Below are 24940 nucleotides of genomic sequence, written 5' to 3'. Positions count from 1 at the left end.
CCGCGCTGCCCTGGGGCAGCGCCCAAAGGTGCGAGCGAGGCTGGACGTGCTGCACAGCCTTCAGGTTTCTGGGCACGCCACCGTCGTTTATCACTTCTATGTGAGGTTAAGACTTTTCTGGCATGGGAAAGAAGTTTGATGTGGTTTTGCGTCCTCTGTTTAACGGGAAAGCACAGAGTTGCAGAGGCAAACGGCCCATTCAAGTCGGAGGAGTTGATGCCCATTTACACCAGCTGAGCATCCAGCCCCATGCATGTATTCTGAGCAGAGGAGAAACAGATTTTCCCTTCGCACATTTTTGTGGTTTCAGACAAACTGTCAGAAAAAGGCATGTTCAACCTCACTCAGCTTGAAAGAAAAGTTGATCCAAATTTCTCAACTCCCATTAACTTTGGTTTGTAATGAAGAGCTGGGAGAAGTGATGGCACTACACAAATGAGACCCAGAAACCTACTGTCCTGGTTTTGAAAGAACACAGACAAGTTGAAAATAATCCACTCATCTAGCTTTAGATTCCTCACCAGCATACCTAAATCAAGCCCTGATTTTGAAGTCGGGTGTATGTGAATAGTTCCAGCACCTGTAATACACACCTACAAGCCTTTGCCAGGCCTTAGTACTATTTTAGAAAGTGCAAATTTTGCCTTTAACGGCTCTAACTTCCTGAATGTTTCTTTTCCTTTGTGCACTTAAATGGACCTAAAAAGCCCGAGCTCTGCTCCTCTTTCTGGGTCCCATGAAGTGGCACAGGCTTTTGTGTTTGCACCTCCAGCAGAGGCAGCGTTCTCCCCTTGCTCAGAGAAATACTCAGTTTATGCTCATTTTCACGCTCAAACGGAGCTCGAGGCTGGTGTGAGGTCAGCTGGACTGCCACTGATTTACCTGTCCTCTCTGCCCTTCTCTGGGACACACAAGTTGGTAACAAGTTGGAACAAACTCTTCAGGCTGAGTTTTTAAAAGCTGGGTTTGGTAAGAAGAGAAGAGAAACATAATAGTGGAGAGTAACATGCTGGGTTAGACTGCTGGGGCCCCAGTCCATCCTTGGCCAGCTGCAAAGATGTGTGCTGCTTATTGAGAGTCAATGATCACAATTTGGCAGAATGAGGCTAAGCAATAATAATAATGATGATACTTAGCAGTTATTGCCATGATGCTTTCATTAAACCGATTTAGAAAGAGCCATTATTTTATTAAGCACCCTTATGTTTATTCTTCTGTTAAATGAAGATTTGCCCATCGGAGCCCCATTAGTTAAAGGATGCGTTGCCAGCAGCTGCTGCTCCCAGAAGCATGAGAAACACCAGGCTCCTGATGGTACCCGGAGCTGACTGGGAGCTGTGGAGGTGCCTTTTGCATCGTGTGTAGTGCCTGCATCACCTACCTTTCAAAGGTGCTTTCTCCTCCTGGGAGCCAGGTCCAGCTCCCACCCTCACCTCCACCTCCCTGTGGCTTTGTGTGCTGCTCCTGGTGACACAGTGCTGCACCTCCCCTCCCGGCTGTTTCGAATGTGTGACCTTACACAGCCCACTTGGGAAAGAAGACTGAGCCCTCAACAGGTTTTGTCATTGCCAGAGTTTCATTTCATCTCCTCACATATGTTTTCCAGGTACCTCCTGACCTGGTCCTTTTGTGCCTTGCTGCTCTGTGTAGCAGATGCCATCGAGCTGACAGACATGTTTGGGGAGATCCAGTCTCCCAACTTCCCAGATTCCTATCCCAGTGACTCGGAAGTGACATGGAACATCTCTGTGCCTGATGGATTTAAAATCAAGCTGTACTTCATGCATTTTGACTTGGAGTCATCCTACCTCTGTGAATACGACTATGTAAAGGTGAGCTGTGTTATCACAGGGCAGATGGTAGGGTAGACAGCAGACCTGTTTGGCCAGCTGGGAGAAAGTAGTGCTGGAAAAGATGGGAACAAGCTGGTTTTCCCCATTTATTGAGCACAGGAGTTGTCAGTCCAGTGGACAACAGGGAGAGCACAGGTAAGCTGACATCCGTTGGACTAACAGCGAGTGGGACACCAGATTCGGAGCTTACCCACAGAACCAGATTTCTGAAAGTATTTGGGCACCTAATTCTCATTGTACCCAAGGGGATTTACACACCTACGGGCTGATGAAACCCCTGTGGCTAAACCCCCAGCCTGTGCCACTCTAATGCCAGCTGCATGCAAGGAGGACCCCTAAGTTAGTCACCCTTTGCCAAGCCATGGCCATGGGTGCACCTTGCACCTTGCAGCCAGCCTGGATCACTGGCTGTGGCCTGCAGGCTCTTGGGACAGCCTGTCCCACCCCCAAGGAAACAAAAGGGAAAGGTTAGACCTGAGCTTGAGGCTGCAATTTGGGGTCTGCAAAGCGGAGCCTCCCACAAGCTGCAGGGCACAGACCCAAAGGGTCCCTCAGGTTCAATGAAAACTCATTTCATTGCTGAGATACAAATTTGGGGGCTGCTACTGGCAAATACCTGGAGCACAAATAAGCTATGGAAGTTCCCAAGGGAGCTGTCGTGGCCAGAAACACAAAAAATTTCAATTTGCTTCACTGCTGGTCAGTAACCCATCAGAAACTGTGGTGAGCCACACATTGCAGTGCCACAGAGCATCTTTGCCTCTTGCACCACAGGTGTCTCCAAGCAGGACTCTCCACATCCAGGGCAAGCTGAGTTCTCCATATCTTTGAACTTGGTCAGGTTTGTTGCTTTCTAGCAGACAAGAAGAAGCAAGCAGGTGCTTTCTAGATTTGCCTGGCTGAACATGCCTTACCCCATTGCCCAGCACAAGCCTCACCCTGCCCCTCCACACAAAGGCAGGTAGAGGTTGCACCCAGGTCTGGAACCGCAGAACTCAGCCCTGGTGCTAGTTGCCAAATAATTGAAATTATTATTTTATTCTCACCCTAAGAAAACAAATCAAACCTTTGTGTTTTGGTTTTTTGTTTGGTTTTTTTTTCTCTAGAATCTGTTGTTCACTGCTTTAATTTCTCCTTTGTGCTGGCACTCATTCTGCTACTAACAGCCCTCATTGAGGTTTGATTAGTTCTTTCTGCTTCTCCTGGATCTTCTCCAAGCACAAGGGCCAGGGACATATATAGAGATATATTGCTTTAAAAACCCAATAAGCTCAAGGAGCAGATTTCTTGGAAACTTTCCCCATTCCAAGCTTTACCCCTCCTCCCACCCTTCACCCCCTGCTCATTTTTCCTTTTTCATAAGGCTCCCTGTTATTTGGCCATGGTGCCAACTTGGCACCATAGCTCTCCCTGCCCCTGGATTTCCATAAGAAGGCGGTATTTTTCACAGGGATTTAGATCTCAGCTGTATAAATTTGCTCGGGGCTGTAACTCAGTTTGCAGAGCCTCCACCACAGAATTACATCTAAAAAGTCCTGAAAATTGACGGATTACAGGAGATCCATAGGCTACTCTGCTGGGTAGGGGTGGTATCTTGATACTGCTAAACCACCAGCTTAGAAAACATTAAGGAAAGCAGCAAATAGCTCCATTGCTATTTTCCTCCTTGGGTCTGTGTGTCCAGCCTCTGTCTGCATCAGCACATGACATAAAAAGAGCATCAGCCTGCTCTTTGACAGAGGCCAACAGTGCATGGCTATAGAATATAGTTATAGATCCAGGATATACGTAGGTGCTTCTCTGTAATACTCCACCAGTCCCAGTGAAGATGCTGAGAAAGCCACAGGTGGTATCTGCTTTCAATGGAGCTCAGTGGATTCCCCATCCATGAACCTGTGCCATTGCTTTCTGAATTCACAAGTGACTTTAATCTCTGCAGCATCCTGTGGCAGAGAGATACACAGGTTAAATATATAATTATATGCCTCTGTGTGTGTATAAAGAAACACCTTCTTTGTTCTGACCATGGGTCTGACCGGGCTCTCCATCAGGGTCTTCATCATCCTGACTGATATCAAAAGGAGCTCTAAATGGGGGCTGAGCAGCCTTGATGCAAGGTGAGGAACCAGCTCAGGACAGGCAGAAAGTCACTGTGCCCTGGCCTTTGCTTTTCTCAAGCTCTTGAGCAGTGTAGAAAGTCATCCTGAGTGGTAAGTTCAGGGCGAGCCGAGCTGTAAACCCATGCAGATCTCTGCCTTCGGGGTGGTCTTCAGAAGGGAGCAGTTTCCAGAGCTCTGAAACAATGGCTAATTAAAACAATAGCTGTTTATTTATATATACATACACAAATATATGCGTGCATGTGTGTATATATAGAAAAAGAACATGGCTCCTAAAGAAATGCTCGCAGGCCAGGAGGCTTGTTTGTGCAAAGGGGAATGGCAGAGCGTGGGAGTGGTACTTCAGTAAGGAAGTGAGCCAGAAGGAAAGGGAGGAACAACCACCCCCAAAATACCCACCCAAAGGAGCCCCATGCAGGTAGGAAACACCAGGCACACACTGCCTTGGGAAGCCAAGCTCTGGGCCCCGGTGTGCTGGAGACAGCCTCTCCCTGGGCTTTGGATGGCCACCCTCAGCCACCTGCCAGGTCCAAGGGGATGGGGACGGAGCAGCCATCCATGGTGGGCTTTCGGCTCCTGCCCTCTGCCGTGTTCCTCGGCAGGCTCTGCTCATCTCATCGCTGATTTGGGGGTTCCTCATTGGTGGGGAGTCTCACCGTGGTTTACCCAACTCCTTTCTTGGGTCACCCAGCACTGAGCACCTTTGCATATGTCTCCAGCCCTGGCCCGGGGCACCCCAAAAGCCACAGCCATGGCCAGGAAATCAGGTTAAGTGACCTGACTAGTGTCCTGGGGAGCATACAGAGGCAGGGACGTGGGAGATGAAATCCCAGCTGAGGGCCCAGGATGGGACATGAAATCCTGACTTCTGAGGGGCCTTCATGACTAAATCCCCAAGCTTATTAGGGAGATCTGAAGCTAGGTTCCTGTCCATGAGGGTTTGCACATTGCTCAGTCAAGTTCTGGAATGAAATCTGCCCCCGAGGGCTTGGCAGACAGCTTGGGACCAGCGCCTTGATTGAAGATACGGTCTGTGGTGAGAGGATTTCCCCCCTGTCAGCCCATGGCAAGTCCTTGCTGGCTCGCAGTCCTCATGGAGTTACCTCTCTTCACCCCAATCCCTACCACTGAGTCCTCATTCAGGGTGGCACATGCTTGAGACCTGCCAGGTTTCAGCACATACCACAGAGTTTTCCCTTCAATTCCTTCAAACCCAGGGGCCGTCTGTGATGGATCTCTCCCACTCTGCATGGGGGCTGGAGGGCAGAGGGACATTTTGTGGGCCCAGTGAGTCCCATGTCCCCTGGCACAACCCAAGTCTCCCTTGGATGCACATCTTAGTGTTGAGTTCAGACTTGTGCCCATGCGTAGCACTTGGGAGGCATTTCTGCAGCTGCTATTCACACCCGTGTCCCCGGGAAGGATCTGTGCCATTGGGTGCCCACCAAGACAGGACTCCTACTGACCCCATGTGTGGGTGCCCAGGAGCTGGGCAGGCATCTCAGGCAAAAACCAGTGCCTGCAAATAAATTTGTTGGAGAGTGGCCAGGGCCCAACTGAGCACAGGAGGCAGTTTTTGCCAGCCCTGGTGAGGGGAAAACAGGGGTATGGGCCAAGCTGGGGAGGCAGAGCTGCAGGCAGAGCATCAGCTAGTGGCACCACCCTGGGAAGCAGCACTCATGGAGGGGGATTGTGAAAGATTTGTGATGTGACGGAGCCGCATGCCCCCACAGTTTGGCATGGTGTTTAGGGTGCATAGCAGATCGGCTTCACACGCGGTGTCCTAGGCTTGCAGTGTGCCATCCCCTGCCGTGGTGACTCGCATGGAGCAGGGCTGCATGCTGCGCCGTGCCGAGCACTCGGTGGCACAGTGCCCAGGTGCTCGATGCAGCTCTGTCAGGGGTCGTGCAGGGCCAGGGAAGGAGCACGATGTTGCATTTAAGGCAGCACATGCCCAGCCTGGGGCTGTGAGAAGGGTGCATGGGACCCATTTACATCTCCTTCTGCTCAAAGGAGAGGGAAAAAGCACAACTGGAGGGTCAGGAGAAGAGCATTGTCTTCTGGTGCTGTCAGCTGGCCTCAGCCAGGGGGTAGTCTGTGCCCCCGGGGGTGTGGCATCCTAGGAGGAGCACTTCAAATCCCGGGAGGCAGCTGGGAGGAGAGGAGGGCCCAGGGCTTTGCTGCTCATCTTTCCCATCCTGTTGGCTCTGAGCAGAGGAGTATGGTGGCACTGGCCACTCCCTGCACCACTGGGGATCACAGTCACCCGATGTGCAGGGGAAGGAGGAGGATCAGGCATGGGAGCATGCCAGCAGCTCCATCAGCATCCCAGCATCCTGCCTAGGCTCTCGTTGCACCCCCAGCCCCTCCAGGGAACAAATGGCCCAGAAATAGGGCATGTGGGTTCAGCAACCCACAGGAGGGGACGGTCGCCAGACACCAAGCCAAATCCACAACAGGGGAAACCATTCATCCTCCCCTTTCCCCCACAGCACGGCTGCCATATACGCTCCTGTAGAAATGCAGGTGCATGTTTGCACCCGAAAGGACCCTTAACATATATTGGAGAGAAGATGCATGCATAGTGGGGAGAGGATCTCTAGGAGACCTAGATGGAGGTTCCTGCTGGGGCTGTCTCACCCCTGCCTCATTTGCAACAGTCAGCAGCAGCAGCAGCATCAGTCATCTTGCAAAAAAAAAACCCTGTTCATCTGGGTGTTGCCTTCTTGTGTGCACTCTAACTGCAAGGCGGCTCGGCAGGAGCTGTTTCATGCCCTTCCCGGTCTCTGAGCATCTCCTCCCCATGTCATGTTCCCAGTGTCTTCAGCCCAGCACTGCGATTTCTCTGCCTAATGAGCCATTTATATATATTACAAGTGGTATGTTTGGCCTTCATCAGTCCAATTAGTGCATTCCTGGAGGGCTGGAGAGGGGGGGATGGCGGCTGCGTTTCCGTATTGCCGGCTGCCTGCTTCTCTCCAGCGGCAGACACTGAAACGCCGGGCCAAATTTCCCTTGGTGTTTGTGGTATTTTGTTAACCCGCCTGCTGCAGGAGACGTCTCCAGAGCATCGCTCCTCCAGCATCCCCAGCAGCCCATGTCCTGGGGCAGCATTTCTTTGCTGCCAAGCCAGAGCACCCCAGCTCCTGCCTCCTTACCCAAAGGGGGAAATCAATATGGGGCAGAGGGATGCCACACAGCTTAGGTCACCCCTTCTCTTAGCCACAGCCCAAGCCAAAATGCAGCAGGACAGAGCCATAGCTGGAGAGGGACACCCATCTGCCTCCATCCAGATGGGCAGAAATCTTAACAAGAGAATGAAGAGGCAAGGAGAAACAGGGAAGACGGCAGGAGGCAGTGGCAAGGGTAAATTTAAGGCACGAGAGTGTCGCTATATTTTATTTTTCAAAGGAGGATTCTTTCAGCGTATTTTTATAGGGAATTTCTCTGCAGCAGTTGATATTTCCCTCAGGGACACATCTTCTCTAGTGAAAACGTCGACATCGTGACCCGAGAGGGAGAAACTCCAAACAAACAACCAGGATTTAATTACCAGCCTGCTCGCTGGATGTAAATGATCTATGAAAAAGTATACAGTCCTCAGCAGAAGCAGCAAATATTAACCAGGGATGATGACCTCTCTGTTTAGTTTACTGCTGGAGGGCTGTCTCTGCTCCCTGTGGCTCGGGGCATGGGACCCATCAGAGATAAGGGGCTGTGGATACCTTCAGTGAGGAGAGCACAGCTCTCCCGGGCCTCATCCTGCTGCTCCGGGGCTGTACCCAGGGATGCTGGGTGTTGGGGCTGGACGCATGGCAGGAGCATCCTCGGGCCAAGATACAAGGCACTGGGGAGGTTTTTCCGCACTTCAGTGATGCTGTGCTGTGGGTCCTGCACCAGCCGGGGCTGGAGGAGAGGGATGGGAGCTCACACAGTGGCTTGTGTGTCCCTGCAGAGGTGACAGCCACCAGACCCACATGGAAGAGCTCAAAATTGCTCCTTCCCACAGCTTTCCTTAAGAAAACACTGCATGTCACGCCCTCACGCACCCAAGACTGTGTGTTGCAGCTGAAATGCCATTTTCCTTCACTTTTGGTGATGGTGCTCCCGTTTTTCAGTCTGAAACACTATTTAATTTCAAAACAATCTTTCTTTCGGATTTAAAAGAGATTCTAAAACACCACAGTATATTTCAAAGGGATTGAAACCAGATGGATCCCAAATTACTTGTTTTCCTTTTTTTTTTTTTTTTTTTACAGAATGCTGTTCCACAAAAAAAATAAAATTCAATTGGGTTTTTGTCCCAATGCGGGGTGCATGTTTTTTCTCCAAATTCTCAAAATTTATCATCGGAAAGTCTCTCTCTTTTCTGGCCAGCTCCAGCTTGTATGAGAGGATGGAAAATATCTGGAGGCAATGTCAAGGCATGCTGAGTTGCCATTTCCATGTTGGCTTTCCCTGGTGTGAGCGAGTTTCCGCCTGCTTGTTCAGCCCTGGGAAATTTCCCTTTCAGCCCCAGACCCTTCCCAGCCAGCGCATCCCGAGGGTCTCCAGAAGAGGGGGATGCAGCCAGAGGAGGGTCTTGCCTCACTGAGGCCACGCAAGATGGGGACAGCATTGCAACACCTCCGGGACCCCATGGTCCCCGAGCAGGCGACTGTTTTCCCCAGGCATGGGCTGGGGGGCTGCACACTCATCACAGCCTCAATAGCATTGGCTTGGCATGAGCAGTGGGAGCTGGCATGGTGGTATTCATCTCATTCCTCAGCCGAGGGGTTATTCATATTCAAATCTCCTGGGGGAAAGCATGCAGGGTGCTGGGAAGGAGCTGGGAGAGGTTGTGGTCAAGACAGGCCTGGGCTGGGAGTGGGATTTGCAGGAGATAGGGTCAATGATGAAATGGTCCTGGGGAAAACAGTGAGGAAAAAGGAAGGGCAGGGGGGGGGGCAGGGAAAACCAGAGAGGTGTTTGCAGGTATCACTGCTTGAAGGCACGAGTACGGCTGTGCTTTAAAGGGATGCACACAGAGGCTAACAAGCATGCTGACATGACAACAGGGCACACTGGCCGGCTGGTTCCCTCCTGTAGCCCTCTGAGCATGTGGCTCTGAGTCCAAACAGTGACTGGTACTGCAGGTCTGGAACCAGACAGGGACCCGGGGTGGCAAATACAGGGTTGAACTTGTCCAAGACAGTCCAGGGGACAGAAACACCATCCAAATTATAGCTGCTGCTTTGAGCTGATGCAAAACTAATGGGCAGGGATTCCTCTGGGGTCCCAGTGCCTCCCAGCCACACAGCCCTCATGCTGATGCTGCCACCCAGATCAGTGTTTGTGCTGAGGGAGGAGGCAAGGGGGAGTATTTCAGATGCTGACAACTCTGTGCGGCAACAACATGGCTTGGGGCTGATTGTCATATCTTTTCTTCTGCGCTACCTGCCCACATCCTCATCTCACCTCCCAAAAAGGCTCCTTCCCTGCATTCTCCCCATATATTCCCCAGCTCCTCCCTACATCCTGGATGCTACCTGCTCTCTCAGCATCTACTTCAGAGGGTTACCACAGGCAGGAGTGGGCAGACCTGAGCCCCTGTGTTCATTTTGCTGAAAACTTCTTATTGCTTTACTGCAGTAACAGCATCTCAGCGAGACGGAGCAGTGGGAGTCAGACCTGTCATGCTCTGAGCATCCCCAGGGTCATGCTTGGCTGAAGGAGGTGAAGCAAATGCAGCAGGAATGGCTGGAAATTGAATTTTAGGGCCAAGGCTGTACAGGACTGAGCATGATGGGGCATCCAGGGGTGCAGAGCTGCATCCTTAGGCTGTGGCCATGAAAGGCTGCCAGAGAGGCAGCCTGCCCCATGGAGACACTGCTGAGCCCTGGCAGAGGACAGGCTGGGCAAGCACAGGCAGAGACCTGAACGCTTGGGTCACGCAGAGCATGACTCCAAGCCCAGCCTGACCTCCCTCAGGAAAGCACCATGAGCTCTCTGGGCTCACAGACACCTACAGCCCCATGCAGAGAAAATCCAGAGGTGGCCAGCACTGGGGAGCACCCCAGGGACCTGTCAAGCTCCTGCCCAGGGGCCCAGTCCCAAGCCCTACTGAGCACTCACCCATTCTTTCTGCTAACAGATTGAAGCTGAGGACCAGGAGCTGGCAACCTTCTGTGGCAGGGAGACAACAGACACAGAGCAGGCTCCTGGCCAGCAAGTGATCCTGTCCCCGGGACCCTACATGGGGCTCACATTCAGGTCTGACTTCTCCAATGAGGAACGCTTCACTGGTTTCGACGCCCATTACACTGCCGTGGGTAAGCAGCAGTTAAACCTGCAGGACCAGTTTGCACCATAACAGATTTGCTAGGATCACATCCCAGATCAGCCCTGGGGACCCTAACAAGAGAAGTCCTTGTGTGAAGCCCTTGGGCCATACAGGACTTGCTGGGTGCTCGTGTGACCCACCATGTGGGACAAGTAATTTCTCAGTGCTGTGACAAACGTCCCCACGAGGAGCGATGTATGGGGGCCTGCAGGGTGACCTCCTTTCCTTGTTATCTCCATCCTAGATGTGGATGAGTGCCTGGAGAAAAGTGATGAGGAGCTGGCATGTGACCACTACTGCCACAACTACATCGGCGGGTACTACTGCTCCTGCAGGTTCGGCTACATCCTCCACTCTGACAACAGGACCTGCAAAGGTACCGCCCAGGCACAGCTCAGACATGGGAATGGTCACACAGAGGGGTCCCTGAGCAGGCAACAGACCTCCCAAACACAGGCAAACTGCCCTCTCTTGCTGCCAGGAGGGATGAGGTACCTCTTCCTCTACAAACCAATAGCCTGGGACTGGAGAGCACCCAAGGCTTGCAGTCCTTTTTGTGAGGGAAGATGTGGTTTCTCCCATGGACGATGCTCCTCAGCTAACCCCTGTAGACCTCCTCAAATTCGAGGAATTAAAAGGTTTAGTCTCTGCTCTGAATCTGCATAATGTAGATTATCTGGGATTAGCTCTCAGTCCAGGACCCTCTACACCACAGGCATATTTGAAGGTTGGCTGTGTGAGGTTCTCCTTGTGTGGACCCATGTTTGGAGTCTGTGGACCACCCAGCAGATCCCACTCTACAGGGAGGTCTCCTGAGAGTGGTCAGGGCTGGGATGTGGCTGGCAGGGTCCTGAGAGAGCCTTGACTGTGTTTCAGTGGAGTGCAGCGACAACCTCTACACCCAGAGGAGTGGGGTGGTTGCCAGTGCCGACTTCCCCAGCCCCTACCCCAAGAGCTCGGACTGCCTGTACCGCATCGAGCTGGAGGAGGGTTTCTTCATCACCCTGAGCTTTGAGGACAGCTTTGACGTGGAAGACCACCCCGAGGTGACCTGTCCTTATGACTACATCAAGGTGAGCTGGGTTCTGCACATTCCTCCTGTCCCACACTCCTGTTGTTTTCCTGGTGTCCTGGTGACGGGACCAAAATTGGCCCGGTCTGAAAGGTGGTGATGAAGCCAGGAGGAGGCCTGTGCTCAAGTTGACCCCATGTCTCTTACCATGTCTGATTCTGACCCTCTCAGCCGATAGTGACCCTCTTTCAGTTCACATCACCCCAACACATGGTGCTTAAGCCCCACTGACCCCACTGCAGCCCCATCCATTAGCCTCAGGGTGAGGTGATCCTCAAAGATCCCCCTCAAACCACCCATTCTTCTTTGCCTTGGCAGATCAAAGCTGCCCATAGGGAATTTGGCCCCTTCTGTGGAGAGAAGTCCCCAGGACGCATTGAAACCCAAACCAACAGTGTGCAGATCCTCTTCCACAGTGACAACTCAGGAGAGAACAGGGGCTGGAAGCTGTCGTACACAGCAATTGGTAACTCCTGCTGCTTTCCTCTATTTGCTGGGCTTGGGAAATGGGAAGGGGTTTATAAACCCTGCAGGTGGAGACCATGAGGTTGGTGGTCCATGATCCTGTCTCCAGAAAGGGTCTGTTCCAGAAATCACCAGAAAAGAGGACTAAAATAACACAGACCCCTCCCTTCAAAGTGTGCTTTTATTCCCTACACCAGACGGGCCCTGAAACAAGCCCACATTGCAAAGCAAAGACATTTTGGGAAGGATAATTGCACAAGCTACTGTTAATAGCTCCCAGCTTTGTAATGCCCAAACCCTGGGTATTACAGACTAGAGAAAAGACCTGGAGCCTCCACTCCTTCTAGGAGAAGAGCCTGGCTGAGCCATGCCTGTGTAGACTAATAGCAAGAGCAAGGCAGGGATGCTCAGATTCTGCTACATGGTGCTGGATGGCAGTGCTGAAACTCTAAATTTCCTCCGTTTATTCAGCTGAGTTTTGTTTTGCTTTTTTGCTTTTTATTCAAAGGAAACCCATGCCCACTGGTGCAACCACCGATCAATGGGAAAATCGAGCCTTCCCAAGCCAAGTACACCTTCAAAGACCAGGTTGTCATCAGCTGTAACACCGGATACAAAGTACTGAAGGTATGTGATGACTGTGGAGCTGGGCACCTGGGTAGGAAAGGGGGGATCCTTCCTCCCAGAGCCATTGCATCCCTGGGAGAGTGACCATAGCACACACACCATCCTTACCCACTTCCCAGGGGCAAGGAAAAAGCCTCCTCTGAGAGACACCAGCCTTCCTTTCCAAAGATGCAAAGGAAGAGAGGAGACGGCATCTCAGCATCCCTCCAAATCTGGCCAGCTCACAGGAGGCCAGGCTTGGCACCTCTGCCAGAGAAAAAGTCAGCAAAAGACTTTTTCCAGGGCTCTGCCTGCTCCCCACCTCAGTGGGTGCTGTCTCAGCTTCCCAGGCAGCCCTCAGAGGCCAGCCTCCACAGACCAGGAGGTCCTCTGGGACTTTGGGACAGCTTCGTAAGTCAGGGGGAATGGGATTTTGGCAGGCCCTTTCTGGGAAACAGCTGAGAACCACAGGGAGCACGGGTGACTCATGGGGTGGTTGTCTTCCCTCCAAACCAGTAGCCCGCTTTGACTTCCGACATGGAGCTGGGCATTTCTCTGATCTCCTCCCAGACTCATCCTTCATGCAGAGCTGCATCCTTACCCATCGCAGCACCTATAACAGCAATTAATTACTCTTGTTCTTTTGCATTCAGCATGCCACTGAGTTGCTGGCAAGAAAACTTCTTCAAGTTTTTCATTATGATTTTATTGCAATTTTCAGCTAGAAAAATCATCTTCCAGAGGGGTCTGGATATATCTTGCCTAAATCACCAAAAAATTGACTTTTTATGGAGAGATTAATTTCCTTGCCTTGTACATTGATGGTGGTTTTTTTGCTGGCATCTTCTGTGCAGGATAACCTGGAAAGTGACTCCTTCCAGATTGAGTGTCTAAAGGATGGGACATGGAGTAACAAGATCCCTATCTGCAAAAGTAAGGACACCCTTCCCCACCCTGCCAATGTCTTTTTTCCTGCTGAAATCATTTCATGCTAAAGGGAGCTGCCCTGCCAGAGTGGAATTCCTTACTCAGAGACACAAACCCAGCCAGAGAGGCTACGTAACTCTGCAAAGCTCCTTTGGCTTATTCTTGGATAACATAACGGGGCTTGCTCCAAATGCCATAAGCAGGAGGTTGATGCTTTTATTTAGATTACTCATATAACTTTATTTGCAAGCCACTTTTCTGTCTCCCTGTTAAAGAAAAAGCCTGGCTCTTAAAAGCTGGCTCTGTTGGATGAATCTGGGACAATTTGGGATAATCTAGTTCCTGGTCCAAGTTTCCTTCCCAATGGAGGCTACTAAGACCTAGGGCATAGAGGTCCCACACACTAGCCTAAACTGGGCACTGCTCAGCTAAGTGAAGAGGGAAGGAAAAGTTGCCCAAATACTTACAAACCTTAAAACAAGAGAAAAGGGGAGAAGAAAGGAAATGCCATTTGAAAGGGCAGGTGACTATTTGCATCATCTCTTCTTTTATCTAACCCAGCTCCTCTCTCAGCTTAGGCTTGGGAGATGTACCAGATAACACCTTTCCCCTTCCCCCCAAGCTTCCTCAGCCCTTGACGAGGCTCTCACTGCTGCTCAGTCTGCTGCAAAGCAGCAAACATGCCCAGAAAAGGTCCCAAGACCTTCCAGGAAAGTCAAGACAAGACACTCTCAAAGGGTGTTGGGATCCAGGCTCTCCTCATCTCGGCAGATCCTTTTTCTTTTAATGATATTGTGGATCTTAACATAGAAGAGTATTTATGGAGTTTTAATGCACGTTTTCTAACTCAAAATGGAAATTTGGAGGGTCTCAGACATGATCCATATCTGAAAGGGCTCCTTAAAAAGTGTGGGGTCAGTGATGCCTCTGTCCTAGCACAGGAATTCCCCACTCCTACAATTCTCACTACCAGTCTCCCATTGATTTTATCCAGCTTGAACAGTGATCAGATAAAGATTGACATTGCATAGAAAAAAAAGAACAAAAAATCTACGTAAATATTTTTAACCCCAAAAAGTATTATTTTTGTGAGAAAATTGAAATAATTACCTGCATTATTCCAGCCAGGCTGGAACTGATCCCTTCTTGTGTGATATGACTCACTACACTAAATTTCTAAGACTTTTTCTGGAAATCCAAGAAGCCCCTAAATGGGCAATTCAGGCCTCCAAACTGCAATGCCTCCCACCTCCCTGGGATGTCTGGGAGAGGCAGGGCACAAGCAAAAACGGTTTTAGAAAGCAGTGCAGAAAATAGAAAACTTCTTAGCCAAGGTGGATAAAATCCAGCTCCGTGGCCTGGCGAGTCTAAACACAAACCCGTGACGGCTTCTCCCAGCCCCTGTCCCCAGGTCGCCCCAGCCAAGCAGAGCACGTGGGTCCCCGGCACGGCCATGCCTCCGCCGGCATCCGCGGCACCCTGGCACAGCGCGCCGGGTGCTCATTAACGATTGCTGGTGTTTTGGGGGCTGGGTTTCCTGCATGCCTCTCTCTGCTCATCTACTAATTGGGCTTTCTCTCTCTGCTCTCCTCCTTCCCCTCTGCTTTCGGTGCAGCTGCAGATAGAGCCGACAACCAGACAGAGGGAAGAGCCGGCTCGGAGCAAGTGGCCGCGTGAGGCTGGCGCCGGCCGCGCTGCCCCGACGGGCAGCCTGTCTCGATGCCCCTCTCTGATCTGTCCGGTACCCAGGGCAGGTCGCCTTTGCCCCTGACCCAGCTGCCAAATCCATTTCTATGGCTTGTCTAACTGGCATGGCACTCTTAACCCCCCCGCGCCTGGTGCTTTCTTAAATCCGTCTCGAGAAGGGGGAAGGAAATTTGGAGACAAGCCCCCCTTTCCCGCTGCCACACAACCCCATGGGAAGGTGCCTGCCCAGCCCCGGCACCGCTGCCCGGGGACCATGAGATGCTGCCAGCTCCCGGCACGTCCTCCGCATCCCTCCCTCTCCGCTCGGATGCCTCAGCCTGGCTCGGCTCCCGCTTCAAGCCAGCAGTTGCGCAAGGAGCGCGGCATGGCCGCCTGTTTGTTTGTTTGTTTGTTTGTTTGTTTGTTTGTTTGTTTGGATTCAGCCTCCCGCTGCCCTTCCTCCCTGGCCAGGCATCACAAATAAGAAACACTCCTTCCTCTCCTCTCTCCGAGAGTCCTGGTGACTTTCAGACCCACTGGGCAAAGAGGCCTGGCGGATGGGTTGGCATCACCAGCCCTTTCCTGCAGGCACGAAGCCCTGGCACCAGCACAGAGGCATGAATGCTCCTCCGCCTCCCCTTTGCTCCCCACTGCTGGCCCAGCGGAGGTGAGGACAGGCTGGCCTCAGGTTGATTGCAGCTGAAGGAGGTCAGAGCCCAGTGTCTGGCCCCATTCATGTCCCCAAGAGCCCAGGGCATGCACTCTGGACTCCTCAAGGCATTGGAGGCTTCACTGAGAGGATGCTGAGATGGGAGAGGAGGGGAGCTCAGTCCACTTCTGGTCCTACAAAGATGGAGATGCTAAATGACCCCTTTCCCAAGGAAAAAGTCTGGAATGGCTCACAGCACAAACACCCTCCCCTCACCCTTTCATCAGGACCTGGGACACTGGTGGGACAACAACTCTGTGCAAAAGCCTGTTCAATAGGCATGAAGCCTGCCCCAGGCCTGGGGGACACACAAGGAGGGGACAGGCTGTGAAGGCCAGTGGATGTAGCCATAAACAATCCCAAAGCAGATGTGCAAGCCAGGCTGGTCCCCCAACATCCATTCCCTCCTTCCTGCAAGCCCCAACATCCCCCAGCACCTTATAAAAGTCCCACAGTTGCTGGCACTGTGCAGGAGCACTGTGTACCCAAGCACCATGGGAAGACAGCAGGAAAGCTCAGGCCAGCTGGAGCCCCCAGGGCTGGTAAGAGGGGTCTGTGTCTCCTCCTCTGCCCCTTTTCAAGGCACAGGTATCCAGAGCCTCCATCCAACCTGTCTGCACCCACACTCCTCTCTCACCCATCACCTGTTGTCCTTAGTGGCGAGGTGGAAGGGGACCCTGGTGAAAAGTGAGCTGCATCATTTTGTCATAAACCAGGCTTTTGTCACCCAAGCAGGGAGTTAACCCTGAGCATCAGTACATGTCCCTGGTGCCAGCTATTGCTTCTAGTGAATTCTCCCTTTGTTAGCCTTGATCACTGCATGAGGAGTAGGACTCCTGTCCTTGCACCCTTCCCATCCTGGAGCACATGAAGACCCACGTTGCTCACATCAGCTCCAATCCAGAGGACCTGCTTTCTGCAAAGTCACCCATCCCCTACTCAACCCCTGATCTTAAATGTGGCAGAACCCAGATCCACAGCACTGCATTTCCCAGCAGGATCAGACCCCGGTTCCTGCCCTCCCCTGGGGCAGGTTTCCCCAGAAAAGGGCAGGGAGGGGGGTGGGGGGTGGGGGTGGTGCTGCACAGCACCATCTAAGTGTGCTGTGAACTGCCCACGCAGCAGGGAGATGCAGCTCTCACAGGTTGACTCGACCTTGATGGAGGAATGGCCTGGCAGCCTGGCGTCCTACCTGGGGTGGGTGGCACAAGCCCAATTCAGGGAACAAGCTCGGGAGGAGAGGCTGGGCAGGGCACTGTGAGGGATGTGGGGGAGAATGGGGACCATGGACAGGCCATGGGAAAGGACAGTGGCACCCTGGAAGTCCTTCTCCTGCCAGCAGACCCTGAGCCCACACCAGGGATGGGTGAAGCAGAGCCAAACCTGCCCGTGTCCTGGGAGATGGGGCAGGTGGGATCTCACCCACCTCTGCTGGCCTTCCCCCTGCCTGCAGACCAGCCAAGCCATGCTCTCAGTGTCCCCCGTCTCCTGTCATCGCAGGACAGCCAGGACCTAGGGTTGCTCAGCCTGATTTGTAAATGCTTATCAGCACTGCTTGGTGAGCAAGACCCAGAGCAAGAGGGATGGGACCATGCACTCAGCAAAGCCTTATGCATGGAGGAGCACCCCAATGCATGGCATAGGTTAGTGAATCACTGCCCACTCCTAAGGGATGCAAAGACATACTCTGGGACCATCTCTCAGCAGGTCTCACCTGCCAGAGCAGGTTTCTTCCTCTCTCAAAGGTATAACAAAGAGATCTCACACTGAATGGAGTGCACAGGAGGGGCCACTAGGAATGGGGTTCCACCAGCATGAGTGGTATTGGCTGTACAGCCCATGGGTGAGCCATGCTGCTTGTGTTGAGTAGTGCTGCATGCATGCCCTGTTTTTTGCAGGATGGCCATCATGGGATTTCATGGGGACAAGCTTCCCTGCCTGGGGACAGCCTCCTGCTGCCATCTCAGCCCCTATCAGGCTGTGCCCCCTGCAGTGCCCAAGAGAAAGGGGATACAGGCCAATACAGGCCCTCATTCTGCCCCATAGGAGCACTGTCTCATGCCAAAGCCCAGGACTACCTGCCCGCTGGCAGGCTGGACACCCCAAGAACCAGCACAGGGCTCAACCCCCTTCTGTGTTGGCTTTCAGTTGCTGACTGCAAAGCGCCGCTGGAGCTGGAGCACGGCTTTGTCACCTTCTCCTCCAGGAACAACCTGACCACCTATCGAGCAGCCATCCAGTACCATTGCCAGCACCCCTACTACCACATGGCCCCCAACAGCACCGGTGAGCAGTGGGGCCTGGCCACGTCCCCATGGCACAGTGCGGGTGGGTGCTTGGCCATGGGCATGTGCATTTGCAAGTGGGGGGACCTTGGGGTGACTGCTACGGCATGATCTGCAAGCAGCAGGCTGTGAATGTAGCCTGCACACATCATACCCTGCATCTGCACTGCCTTGATTGTCAGACTGGCTGCATCCTGCTCCACAACAAGGTAGGATGGATTTAGCACTGCCTGGTGCTTTGCCTGAGCGTTTCACAGCCTCGGCAGAGCAGTGTGGTTGTTGTTCTGCACTCTGCCTTCGTACCCTGCCATCTTCTCTCCGTAGCACATGAAATTTTCCCTGTGTCTGTGAAAAGAGCTGCTGCTGGAGAGAACACCAGGTCAGCAGCCTCAGAAAGGGCTCCTCGAGGATCCCCATCCCAGCACCCAAATGTCCAGTGTAGCCAAAGCTGAACAGATAGCAGGGCGATCATGGCAGTATGAGTTTCCCCCTTATTCCCCTGGTCCACAACCACAGAGACACCACAAGGTGCTTTGCCAAGCACCATAGGTCTCTGCACCCTTCAGACCCGGCTCTGGGCAGCAGAAGAGTGTGCACACACCCCAAGCCCTTCTTCCTCCTCCTCCGACAGTGAGCAAAGCCGAAGGATTTCCCCACATTCCTGTCTCCCTGCTCATATCCCCCTGCACACCCTCTGGCCCCATGCATCTGGTCACAACATCCCGCATGCATTAGTGGAACAGTCACTGGCAACATGAATGGGGCAGCAGCTGCCAGCTGAGGCTGAGGGGACAGCACAGCTCTCCAGACAACTCAAGGCAATGAAACTGAGGACGGTGGCATGTCCCCTGCATGGGGGCAGGGCTTCCAGGGCCCCCCAGGGAATGCACCACAGAGAGTGTAAAAGAGGTCACCTCCTGCTCTGAAAAAGGGTTCAAAAGGTTCTGACAGCTGGGCAACATCTCCTTGCTGCAAAAGACACCCCCTCGTGCCAGGGCCACAGCCCAGCTAATGCTTTGCTCTCTTCCAGCCACGTACACCTGCGATGCATCGGGGGTATGGAGGAGTGAGGAGCTGGGGACCAAGCTGCCGTCCTGCCGACCAGGTACGAGTGCTGGGGCGGCTGGTTCCCACAGCAAGGGGTGCAGAACAGGAATGTGCAGGAAGAGGGATGCCTCTATGCCTGATCTGACCTGATGCTTCCCTAGGCAGGGACCCTGCTCCCTGATGACAATGCCATATGCCTTGGGTATATGTAACCAACTGCTGCAGTGTATGGGTGATGGGGACAGAGGCCTCCTGCTATCCCTGCTGGTCCAGATGGTCAGGTGCAGTGGTGGCACTGGGAAGAAGTGATAAGGGCATGTCCCCCTGGCAGAATAGAGCAGCAGTGGGGTCAGAGCCATCCCTGCTGTCAGGGCTCTCTGCTCCAGCAGACAAGGAAACCAGCAGCCCACTGGCCACGTTCAGCCCCCAGCATCACCAGAGAAGGCTCCAGCCAAGGGCAGAGCATTACCTGCCCAGCGCCGCTGGCTGTCAGCTCCCATTAGCAGCATGTCCACATGCAAGAACTATTAGCACCTCTCCAAGCCTTGCAGAAAAACCCAGACGCTTCACAGGGAAGGAAAAGTCTCAAGCCTTTGAGCAGTGGCAGAAATGTTTGCAGCCAGCAAGTTTCCAGGCCAGGCGCCGACTCAGGATTAAACAGAATTCCCTGGGATGTTGGCTGGCCATAGCCAAGCATGGGGCCAGGTCTGGCTGCCAGGCAGCGGGGCTGGAGGCAGCCCCGGGTGCAGGTTGTGGTCAGATGTGCAGGGATGGGTCTCCGGAGAGGTGCAGGGATCCAGCTGCCGTGCAGCAACTGTGGCTGCAATCACCCCGGGATTTGGATGCTGGCTCAGCCCCAGGGAGGGTATCTGCTTTCTGGACATGCTGAGCAACTGCAAGGCCAGAGGAGGGACTCCTTGAGGTTCCCTGCATCCCATGGAGCTCCAAGACCAGGGCTGTGGCTGTTCATGTTGCGGTGGCTGCTCCCTGCATCTCTCCTTGATGTTTCAGCCTGAACTAATTTGAGCTGGGAGCATATGGGGACATCTTTTGGGGCCATAGCTGCTTTCATGGGCCATTTCCAGACCTCCTGATTAGTGACAGAAGTCAGAGAGACTTCAGGAAAATGGAAAATCCCAGAGAGAGGGTGACGCTCCTGAGATCAGGATCTGCAGGCAGCAGCTGGCCAGCTGCTCTTCAGATCTTCCCCTGTGTCTCACGCCACCTCCCCGTCAATAGAAACTCCTCTTCCAGGCCACTCTGCGCCTGCCTCTGTCATTAGTGGGAGCATTTGCAGCCCGGTCAGCGTTTTTAATATGTAATTTAATAGAATAAATATTTGGCTGGATGTGCTTCCTCTAAAACCATCTCCCTGGGACAGCCGTCAGCTTCGGTGCAGCAGACCAGCTGCGCTGGACTGGGGCGCAGGAATTATTTGCCTGAGCATGTTTTCCATTTCTTGCAGCACTGGGAAAGGCAAGGGAGCAGAGCACACAGAGACACTCACCATGGTTGCTCCCTGCCGGAGTCACAGTTTTCCCAGCAGCAGACCCCAGCCACAACAAATCCACCCTAGCAGCTCCTGGTGCTCCTGCCCTGGTTGCAAGGCTGACTCTCAGCCCCGATCCCATCACGGTAGGGAGTCAGACCCTCTTTCTGTGAGGCTTTGCATCCTCCCTCACAGCACAGGGAGCATCAGGGCAGAGTCCTGGCACTTTCCACAGCAGATGTGGGTTCCCCTGGCATACTTGGAGGGATAAGACCAGCACCTGAGCTGCTGCAATTGGGGACTTCTCCAGCTGTAGAAGGGCAAGCCCAAATCCGCTCCCGCAACCTCCCAGTGACATCAGCACCCCCAAGCCACCTGGGAGTCCCTCTCCACAGTGGTGTCACAGGCAGGGAACAGCCCCACCAGCACTAACCATGTTTCAAGGCTTAAACTCTCCAGGGGCAAGATTGTCCCTGCCCACCCTGTCCAACCCTCTCAGAGCCACTTTCATCATGCTGAGTCCCTCCTCTTCCTCACACTGTGTCACAGCGCCTGGATAAAGCCCCTGGAGGCAAACAAGGCTGCACCTCAGGGCTCTTCAGACATTAATTCTGGGTCTGTTGAGGAGCTGCAAAAAGGGATGTTGGTTTGGCTGCCAAAATTGTAGTGAGGGCTTGAGATGCCCCATGCACGGGGCCACAGTCACAGCTCATCCGGGAGGGCAAATGCCATGGCTGAGAGACCACAGACCTCGTGACAGGTCTCAGGGCGAAGGGTGAGGCTGGGCTGATGTCAGGCTCCAGTCCTCCCACTAGTGTTCCCCTGGGTTTCTTGGCACACTGAGCAGGAGCTGGACAAGTGGCTGAATGGTCTGAGAAGGGCTGAGCAAGCTCACGGGTCATGGTGAGGCTGCAGGATTACTCACTGGGCCTTTCTGGTTCTGAAGTGGTGTGGATGCAGCCAAATAACTCCAGAAACTGAACTGCAAAGTGAGGAATTGCAAAGTGCAGGCTGGCCCTCAAGCCATCTCCTTCTCCCACTTACCAGCTCAACTATACAACAACCCTTTAAGTCACAGCCCTGTTTTACTGCAATCCAGGCTTGACAGAAATCATGGCATCTGCCAGGTCTTCAAGATAGCAAAAGGATCCTTCCACTTGCCCCTCCCTGAGGAATCTGGTAGCACCATAGTACCCATCTGGAGCACGTATCACGTAGATGTAAACCAAGACTAAAGTCTGATACTACTAAGAACCCTTGACGTCCCACCCTGGCTCATGCGTTTTGCTGAATCCATGCCTGACTTCAGTGTCAGGAGATCTGGTAGAGCTTTGGGGTAGCTAGCCCTGCATGAAGGCCTCCATGGCCCCATAGTGTGCTATACACAATTCCAACTGTCCATATTCATGCCCAGTGGGCAATAGCTCACTCCTTACATCAGATTACCCTGTTATTTGCAGGGTAAATCCTCCAGCTTCTCTAGAGTAGAGGTGCAGCACAAGGCACCATGGCACAAGCCTACCCTTTTCATCAAGGGCTCTCCACCTCACTTAATGAAAGCACCACATGTGCTGCAGCTCTGTTCTGACAGGTACCAAGAGCTTGACCCTTCCCAAGCTCAGTGGAGACTCTTTGAGCCTGAGACCCTCCTGGGCTGATAGCCAGAAGTGTGCCTAGAGAGTCCATGGTCTCATTGCCAAGAGCATTCACATCCTCCTTTCACAGCATATAGCAAGGTAAGAAAGAAGAAGGCAGCTGAGAGCCTTTCTTTGAGCAAATTTTTGGGACTAACTGGGCCTTGACTGCCCATGACCACACCCGTGATGGACTCCTGCAGGACCAGGCAGCTTCTGGCTCTGAAGATGACTCCTTTCTTGGTCCAGCATGGGGTCTAGTGGCTCAACTTGGTTTGAGTGTTGTCCAGAAGAATGGTCTGTTCTGGACAAGCTGCCATAACCGTGAACGTCACACAGCTACACTCCAGGTGATGAAGGGGGAGTTTGGACTCTTTGTCCCAGAGTGAAGGTATTTAGGCTGCAAAGGTGCAATGATGGATGGTGCTGAGCAATGTGCATTCATCACTGCAGGTAGATTATGCCAGAAGCCTAGCAGTACCTCCTGGGACAGCTGTTTGAGATCCTCTCTTGGGACTCCTAGTGTGCCATGTGGGAACAAATGCCAAGACTGAGGTTCCCATGGGAACCTGGGGAAAGGGACCCCAAATCCTGGAAACCAACAGGTTCTACTGACTCATAGATAAGACAGTTCTCTAATGTATGTCTCATTGTCCACAGCCATGGAAAGCATGGGACATCCATAGGGCTTGGTATGGCTATTTTTAACTCTTGGAGAGCTGGACCTAATTGTCCTGGGCCTGTGAGTGAAGAAACATGCTCTGTGTTCCAAAAGTATTGCTCAGTCACCAGAGAGAGGGAAGGAGCCCAAAGCCATGTAGCAGACTGGTGAGTGAGGCAGCACTAGCACTGAGGTCTCCTGGTTTCACGTTTAACTCTCAGGCTTAGCAAAACATAGGGTGGCTCATGCTTCACAGAAGAAACTGGACAACCCATTCAGGCTTCAGACTGGTCTCTTTGTCCATGACTAGCTTCATAAAGGCTGAACAAGGTCACCCCACCATGCTCATGGAAGAGCAAGACTGCCCCTTTTACAGAAGGGCAAACTACTGCCACCAGAAATGGTTCCACCAGGCAAGGAAGACACAAAAGGAAGTGGGGCTGCCTTTAGGAAGCAAAACCCTTCAGAAGGACAGATGTGTTCCTTTCCCAGACATACCTCCAAAGACCTGTTAGCATAGGGGACAGGGTGTAATATGCAGTCTGCTCCAAGCTCTGAAGCACAGTGCCAGGAGAAGGTAAACATGTCAGGGAGGATGGGCTTTATCCACTGAGAAAAGCAGAAGAGTTGCCCTCTATGGAAAAAAAAAAAGACACAGGTGAGTTTTTTGTTTGAAGATAACCAGCCATGTGGCATAATCTACAAGGATGACCCATTTCATTTGATCCCTAAGTAAGTGCTGGGAGTAACTGTCAGTCCTTTTTGTCCCCAGTGTGTGGCCGGCCAGCTCGTCCTCTGCCTGGGATCATCAAGCGCATCATTGGCGGGCGAAACGCAGAGCCTGGTTTCTTCCCCTGGCAGGCCCTGATTGTGGTGGAGGACATGTCCCGGGTGCCCAACGACAAATGGTTTGGCAGTGGGGCCCTGCTCTCAGACTCCTGGGTGCTGACAGCTGCCCATGTGCTCCGCTCCCAGCGGCGAGACAAGACTGTCATCCCTGTCTCCAAGGAGCATGTCACTGTCTACCTGGCCCTTCATGATGTGAGGAACAAGATGGAGGCTGTCAACCGGACAGTGGAGAAGATCATCCTCCACGAGGAGTTTGACATCCAGAACTATAACCACGACATCGCTCTGGTCAAGCTGAAGGAGAAGGTGACCATGGGCAACTATGTCATGCCTGTCTGCCTGCCCCAGTTTGAGCACGAGCTGGAGGGGCCTCACCCCAACACGCTGGGGCTGGTGGCTGGCTGGGGTATCTCCAACCCCAACATCACAGTGGATGAGATCATCAGCTCGGGCATGAGGACACTGTCTGACATCCTGCAGTACGTCAAACTGCCAGTGGTGCTGCACGCAGAGTGCAAGACCAGCTATGAGTCACGGTCGGGGAACTACAGCGTGACCGAGAATATGTTCTGCGCTGGCTACTATGAAGGTGGGAAGGACACTTGCTTGGGAGACAGCGGGGGAGCCTTTGTCATCCAGGACCCGGGAACCCGGAGGTGGGTGGCCCAAGGGCTGGTCTCATGGGGTGGCCCAGAGGAGTGTGGCAGCAAGCAGGTATATGGTGTGTACACCAAAGTCTCCAACTATGTGGACTGGGTGGAGACGAAAACAGGCTCCTCAGAGAGGTGGACATTTCTGGACCCAGAGCTGGAGAGATGAGTGACTAAGCAGCCTGCTGCTGCACCTCCCTTTCTTGTTGTTGTTGTTGTCTAATGCGCTCCAGATTCTGGTCTTTCGCAAGCAGTAGCCACGATGCTCAGCGCACACCAGACCTTTGCCAGTCTTACATGTCATTTGTTTTGCTAGTTCCTGCATCCCTTCACTTGAGCTCTTAGAAAATGCTTGCTAGGGAGATGGGGGAAGGGAGCGAAAAGCAAGATCTCAGCCAGCATCCTCAACTTGCGCTGCCCATCTCTGAACCTCACACACACTCCCAAGGATCCTTGCTACCAAAGCTTTGGGCTGTACACAGAGAATTGCTCCCACCCCCAGGACTCTCCGGCCAGATCTTCCCATCAGACAACGCAACTGCAGGAGCTAGAGGCTACAGACAGT

At 52.9% G+C, this 24940-nt stretch overlaps 1 protein-coding gene across 1 annotated transcript in view; it reads left to right on the top strand.

The window, feature by feature from the left end:
• Positions 1-24940, top strand: part of MASP1 (mannan binding lectin serine peptidase 1) — a 26923-nt gene extending 1983 nt beyond the window's left edge. The window contains exons 2-11 of the mRNA XM_026854864.1: positions 1607-1832; positions 10107-10284; positions 10540-10671; positions 11172-11368; positions 11686-11833; positions 12341-12459; positions 13293-13371; positions 17909-18046; positions 19076-19150; positions 23649-24940. Of these exons, the coding sequence (XP_026710665.1) occupies positions 1607-1832; positions 10107-10284; positions 10540-10671; positions 11172-11368; positions 11686-11833; positions 12341-12459; positions 13293-13371; positions 17909-18046; positions 19076-19150; positions 23649-24544 (2188 nt within the window). The 3' untranslated portion in view covers positions 24545-24940. The remainder of the gene's footprint in view (positions 1-1606; positions 1833-10106; positions 10285-10539; positions 10672-11171; positions 11369-11685; positions 11834-12340; positions 12460-13292; positions 13372-17908; positions 18047-19075; positions 19151-23648) is intronic.

The sequence above is a fragment of the Athene cunicularia genome, assembly GCF_003259725.1.
Source record: "Athene cunicularia isolate RWA chromosome 9 unlocalized genomic scaffold, athCun1 chr9_part1, whole genome shotgun sequence".
Lineage (NCBI taxonomy): Eukaryota > Metazoa > Chordata > Aves > Strigiformes > Strigidae > Athene > Athene cunicularia.
The sequence above is the reverse complement of the archived record's forward strand: the minus strand, read 5'-3'. Positions and strand labels throughout refer to the sequence as shown.